Source organism: Tupaia chinensis, unplaced genomic scaffold (assembly GCF_000334495.1).
Source record: "Tupaia chinensis unplaced genomic scaffold, TupChi_1.0 Scaffold149184_1, whole genome shotgun sequence".
NCBI lineage: Eukaryota > Metazoa > Chordata > Mammalia > Scandentia > Tupaiidae > Tupaia > Tupaia belangeri.
The window spans coordinates 1,411,668-1,417,765 of NW_006209032.1; the positions used below are offsets into that span (position 1 = coordinate 1,411,668).

The following is a 6,098-nucleotide window of genomic DNA, read 5'->3' on the forward strand; positions in this document are numbered from 1 at the left end:
CGGCGGGGGGGCCTGAGCCCGGGGCGCCCCCCCCCCCCCGGGCTCTCTCTCCGCAGCGCTGAGGCTCACGCGCACCTGTGAGCCTGCGTGTGACGGGGGCAGGGCTGGGGGACCCACGGAGGACTTTTCTACGTTTTGTACCTTTGTAACCAGAGAGATATGCTTATGTTATTTTTCAGCTCTTCTGTCTCCCCAGGGGTCTGAGGCTGGGCTGGGAGGGGAAGGGGGACAGGACGAGACACGTAGAGTTTGGCCCCATTTGGGTCCCTAACAAACCAGATGCTCCTTGCTGTCATCTCACTGGGGGGTGGATGCTGTCCCCACCCGCCCAGGTCGGTTGGAATATGTCAGGGTCCCAAGTGCAGAACTCGTGTTTGCTTTTTCTTGCATGCCCCCAAGGCCAGACCGCTGAGGCTGGGGGCTGAACTTGGAGACAGGGGTCCTCTCCCTCTTCCTGGGGACTCATGCCCCTCCCCATGGATGTGTGTGTGTTCCGTGGAGTCCCTGCCACTTACTGCCTTATGACCTAGGACTGATGACGTCATGTTTACAGAGCAAGGCTTCCCTTTCTCCACTGGGGAGGGGCTCCGGCCTCCATGGCCTCCATCGGACATTCCTGCAGCGGGCGGGTGGAGGCGTCAGCCCTGCCCCTGCCGTGAGCAAGTCTGTGGTGCCATTCGATTCCCTGACACTGTCCCCCATCCCAGAATTTGTTCCGAGGGATGGGGTGGCTAAGGAAAGGGAGCTGAAACAAGGGAATTCCAGACCCAGAATGTAGGTGCTCCTGCCTCCCGTGTTTACAGGCTGCCCCCTGGCGCTCGCAAGGGCTGCGGGAAGGGACTCTGCCACCACCCTCCTTATTCCCTTGCAAAGGGAAAAGCGACTGTTAGGACTCTTCACAAAACTCTCACTGTTACTTCGTCTTACGTTCAGAACTGGGGACTTTAAAATTGTGTTACTTTGTTTACAGATCAAGATTTAAAAAAAATTTTTTTTTACTTTGTTTACAACGTAAAACTTTGAACCTTTACACTTTGTTTACAGTTGAGAATGTTGTTTTCCTTTGTTTACAGTGAAAGGTCTGGAAAGTGGGAGAGGGCCTTGGCCATCTTGGGGGGGCTGCTCACCCCTAGTTCCCCAGGCCACAGGTCAGCTGAGTCCCCTGTTTAACAGCAGACCCAGAAGCCTTGAGAGTAGGCATCTCTGCCCACTGGGATAGAGGTTGGAAGAGCTGGGTGGGGCTCTGTGCAGACGCCACCCCAGCCCTCATCCTGCGCATACTCTTGGGAGGCAGTTTCCAAGGAAATCAAAAATCCCACTTTGCTGACTGGTGCCAAACCCCGTCAGCCAGGACCCCCGCTCCCCTTCCCGGAATGAGCCCCGCCCTTGAAGGGCTGACTGGCCTGCTGTGGGGGGGTGTCCTTGCTATGTCCTAGGCTCTGTAGATGCCCCTCTCTGGAGGTCCCCCCACAGCCCGGCGGCCCCTTTCCTGTCTGTGTACATTGTTCCGTGAAGCCGCGCTCTGTTTTGGGAATAAACTTCTATAGAAAACAGCTCTTGGCCTCTTTTTGTTGGGGGCAGTGAGAGATGGTGGCTGGGAAGGACTGAGGCCAGGCTGACCTTTGGGAAGAACCTGAGCCCCCACCTCCCCAAGAATATCCAGCTATTTTTAGTCCGTTTCATCAGAGATTTGGACCAGGTTCCCATGTCTTTCGTGCTGACATCTGGCCCCTCACCTTGTGACTGGAGCCTGAAGTTGGGGCACAGGATTCCTCTTGGGGCAAGACGACAGCATGAGGACTTCCAAAGGCTCCAGGGCCCACGGCCCTTGCCTGGCAGTTCCTCGCCCCAGGAAGTGCCCCTGCACATCCCACCCACCTTGCCCACGCATAGCCCTGACCCCCAGCAGCATCTGACCCAGAACTGAGGACCAGGACCAGGCCTTCCTCCTCTGCTCAGGCAGGAACCTTTCCAGCTCCAAGCCCTTTGTGCAGCGAGAGGAGGAGACCTCATCACGTTTCTGTGTGTTTTTGCTATTTCATGGTTTTTAAATTTGTTAGATTTGTTATGGGGTACTGCACTGGCTGGAAGGAGACAGGGAGAGTGAGAACCTCCTCCAGGGGACAGTCATGCCACAATCCCTTCTCTTCCAGTCTCTCTCCAGATCCTGGGCACGTGTGAACATGTGAGCGCAGCATGTTTTTCAAGCCACTGGGTTTGGGGCTCCAGCCATCCTAGCCCCTTCCCCACCAGCTAAGCCCTACAGCCTCATTTCTGGCCTGGGTGGCCACTCTTGAAGTGGAGGATTTAGAAATGGTTGGGGCAGAAACCTGATCTCAGACATGCCTGGTCTCAGAGGGCGTCGATCTTGGCTAGAAGCATGAGAAGCCCGGATTCCCCATTGAGAAATTAAGGCTAGGGTCCCCCTCCACACCATAGAAAATTAAGGCTAGGGTCTTTCTCCTCCCTACTCTGGCTAGGAGTCTCTGCAAAGCCAGGACATAGAATCAGCTCCATTAAACCCAGGGAGCCTGGGGTGGGGCTAAGGCCAGCCCAGTGAGGGTCCTAGGTTCCAGTTCTCAGTCCCACGTGACAAGGGACAAGGGGCTAGGCGAGCCGCACTGGGGAGCACTAACAATTCCGCCGGGGAGGAAGAAGTTAAATCTTCCAACTCGGGGCTCGCCCCGCCTAGAGAGCGTCACCTAAGCCCCGCCCCACAACGATGATTGGCCCCAGCCTGCCCCGTCTTGCTCGGGATTAGCGCCTGGGAGCGAGCCGCTAGCCCCCTCCCCGTCCCGGCAACGCCTTCCGGCACGTAGCGGCCTCTAGCTGGGATCGTGGGAGCAGTCGCCAGGCAGCGTGTGGACCATGGAGCTATCGGATGCGTCGGAGTGAGTGCAGGGCGGGCGCCGGGTTCCGCGCGTCCGCGAGGTGCGAGCAGCTCCGTGGACCCCGCGCGGGCACCCGACCTGAGTCAGCTCAGGAGGGCCCGCTAAATCCGCAGTGGGCATTTGCCGCCAGCAACGTCCTGGCTTACCGCTTTACAGTCTCTGCCCGCGGCTGCCCATCTACAGCAAGGGGCGGGAGCCGGCGCGACCCCAGCCCCCGAGGGCTGGTGCGGAATGCCGCTGGAGCGATGCCCGATGGCCCACGCGGGGAGGCGGCTGCGTGTGGGGGAGCCCCAGCCCGGAGGTGGGCCGGGAGGATCGCTACAGGAGAGTCCCTGGCCTGGACCGTGGGTTAACTGCTGTCAGCAGCGACCCGAGCCCACCCACCTGTACCACCGCCCGGGAACCAGCGCTCTGAGCGGCCCTTCGGGCTCCGTACCCTCCCAGTAGGAGGGGCCTAGGACCCGGGCTCCGCCCTCCAGGCATGGGTCCCGCGTTCGGTGGGAAGGACCTTCACCAAGGCCTAGTGAGTGACTTAGGAGGAGGGCAGGGGGCCCTGGATCTCAATGAGACCCGCGCAGGTGCCAAGACTCTGAGGATCTTCCTTGCCCCTAGTCCATCCCTTCTCCAACCCCCACATCCCTATTAGAGACCCTGCCCTGAGAAATCCCTGCTCGGGTCAGAGCTTCTCCCAGCTCGACTTTCCAGTTAGGGGAAAGCCTTGCCAACAGCCTAGAGCTCACCCCAGGCAAGATTCCTCCCTCTGGGATGCATTCCTGGTGAGCGCTTTCTCCCATTCCGAGGGGAACTTCCGCCCAGCTCAGAGCTTTTCCTAGAAGAGCAGTCTCCCCAGGTAGGACCTCTCTTCCCCCAGATCCCCCACTCCCAGAGATCGGTCCCCACTCAGGTAGGATCCTCTGGGCAGGTGAGAGGCCCCCCAGGTCAGAGCTTCTCCAGTCAGAATTTGCCTGGCTGGAAACAGCTTTCCTTGCAGGGCTGAGTTCCCATCTTCTGGGTGGCAGCCCCTTCCTCCAGGTGAGAGCTTCCTGCTCCAGGGATGCCCCCTCCTCCTCAGAGACCCCACGGGGAAGCCATCTCTTTTTCCCAGACTAGCTTTGAGCCGGCATATAACCTAGACCCTGGAGCTAGAGGTGAGGGACAGTCTTGACCTTAACACGTTCCTTCTCTGAGAAACGCCGTCTCATCTGGACCTGAGGCTTGGAGAGGGGGGCTGAAGAACTGGACCCCTCTTTTCCAATCGGAGTGTGTTCTCTGGCAGCCAGCAGGGGGCTCCTGGGGCAGCTAGGTGCTGACTCTGGCTGGACAGGGGCTGGCGAGGGGCGGGCATGGGTGAGGGGGCTGGCCCTGGGCTGGTAGAACACGCAGGTCTGGGCAGCTGCATCTGGGCTGGAGGAGTGGCCCCTTTGAGGGGACTTTGGCCCAGAAAGAGGCTTCTACCAGGCAAAGTTCAGGTATTGCCCCTGCCCGAGTGTGGGCACGGGGCCTGCAGGAGTGAGCTAGAGGCCTGGAAGAATCAGGTAAGTGACTGCGGTCTCAGAAGGAGGCTTGGGGAGGTGGGACCAGGGGTGCCCTCACTGTCCCCCTGTCTCTCTGCCCCAGACCAGGGGACTCGCATGCCCTGCTGTCTGCAGGGCAGGCCATGGAGCTGCGCAAGCGGGATTACCACGTGGAACGTCCACTGCTGACCCAGGGGCAGCTGGAGGTGCTGGGCCACTGGGGCTCAGCGCCCAGGACCCGCCGGTGGCGAACCCAGTTGCAGTAAGGCCAAAGGTGGTGGCCTGGGGGCTCTGCGGAACCCAGAGAGCCCCTGTCCTAATGCGTGTTCTCCCGCCCCCAGGTGCTCCTGCGCTCGGGCCCGCGCCCTTCTGACCCAGCACCTCCCGGTTCTGGCCTGGCTGCCCCGGTACCCCGTGCGGGACTGGCTGCTGGGTGACCTGTTGTCTGGCCTGAGTGTGGCCATCATGCAGCTGCCACAGGGTGAGCCACCTTCAGGGCTGGCCCAGAAGCCCCGTGGTCTGTGACCCTGCCCTAACCTGGAGCCATGACCTCTGACCCTAGAATCATGGCCTCCCCCCACCCAGGGTTAGGATCCCCCCAACCTTTCAAGACCCTGGCCTCCTAGCCTGTGTGGCTACCATCTCACCCCAGGCTTGGCCTACGCCCTCCTGGCTGGACTGCCGCCCGTGTTCGGCCTCTACAGCTCCTTCTACCCTGTCTTTATCTACTTCCTTTTCGGAACCTCCCGGCACATCTCTGTGGGTAAGTGGGCTCGGGCCTCGCCTTCCAGAGGATGCCCACACCCCCGTAGAAGATGGGACGGGGAAGGCCCGAGGAGCAGGGAGCCTGTGGAAGAGAGGGCAGCATTGCTGGGTCCCTGGGAGGCCGACCGGGGGACCACATTGTCCAGGTCCCTCAAGCCTCTGGCTCTGAGAGGATGAGAGGGGTGAGGCAGCTCGGAGGCCCAGGTCGTGGCAGAGACCGAGCAGCCCGAGGCTGGCCCTTCCCTACTCCACAGAGATCCTCTGGCCCGGGGACACGGAGAGCAGGGTGGACGAGGCAGGCCAGTATTTCTAGCCACCCTGAGAGCCCGTGACCTCAGGGTCCACTCCTGGCCTTGGCCACACCTAACCGCCAGCAGTGCCCCACCTCCTACAGCCATCCTGGAGGGTATTTGTCAGAACTAGAGTCTTCTGTCCTCTCCCAAGACCAGGGTTATAGGGCAGGGTGGAGCCTTCCCTCCTCAGACCTGCCCTGCCCTGCCCTGCCCTGCCCTGCAGGGACCTTCGCGGTCATGTCCGTGATGGTGGGCAGCGTGACGGAATCCCTCGCCCCTGCTGAGGCTGTGAACTCCACAGTCAACGAGACGGTCAGAGACGCCACCAGGGTACAGGTGGCCTCCACGCTCAGCGTCCTGGTCGGCCTCTTCCAGGTGCGGAGCGGTCGGGAACATCCGCCCCGCCCCTCTCCCCACCCGCCCCGTCACCCTCCTCTGGCTGTTCATCCTTCCTTTTTAATCCCGTGTGTCCTGAGCCCCGCGTCAGCCACCCCGGATCCCTGCCTCGCTGACTGCCTGGGCCACCCGACAGGTGGGGCTGGGCCTGGTCCACTTCGGCTTCGTGGTCACCTACCTGTCCGAGCCCCTGGTCCGCGGCTACACCACAGCCGCGGCCGTGCACGTCTTCGCCTCGC

The 6,098-nt window shown here is 61.2% G+C and overlaps 1 protein-coding gene across 1 annotated transcript in view; it reads left to right on the forward strand.

The window, feature by feature from the left end:
- The first annotated feature begins 2,876 nt into the window (after positions 1–2,876).
- SLC26A6 (solute carrier family 26 member 6) overlaps positions 2,877–6,098 on the forward strand; it is an 11,981-nt gene continuing 8,759 nt past the window's right edge. The window contains 6 exon segments of the mRNA XM_027769322.1: positions 2,877–2,931; positions 4,509–4,667; positions 4,747–4,886; positions 5,058–5,168; positions 5,687–5,838; positions 5,996–6,087. Coding sequence (XP_027625123.1) covers positions 2,882–2,931; positions 4,509–4,667; positions 4,747–4,886; positions 5,058–5,168; positions 5,687–5,838; positions 5,996–6,087 — 704 coding nt within the window. The 5' untranslated portion in view covers positions 2,877–2,881.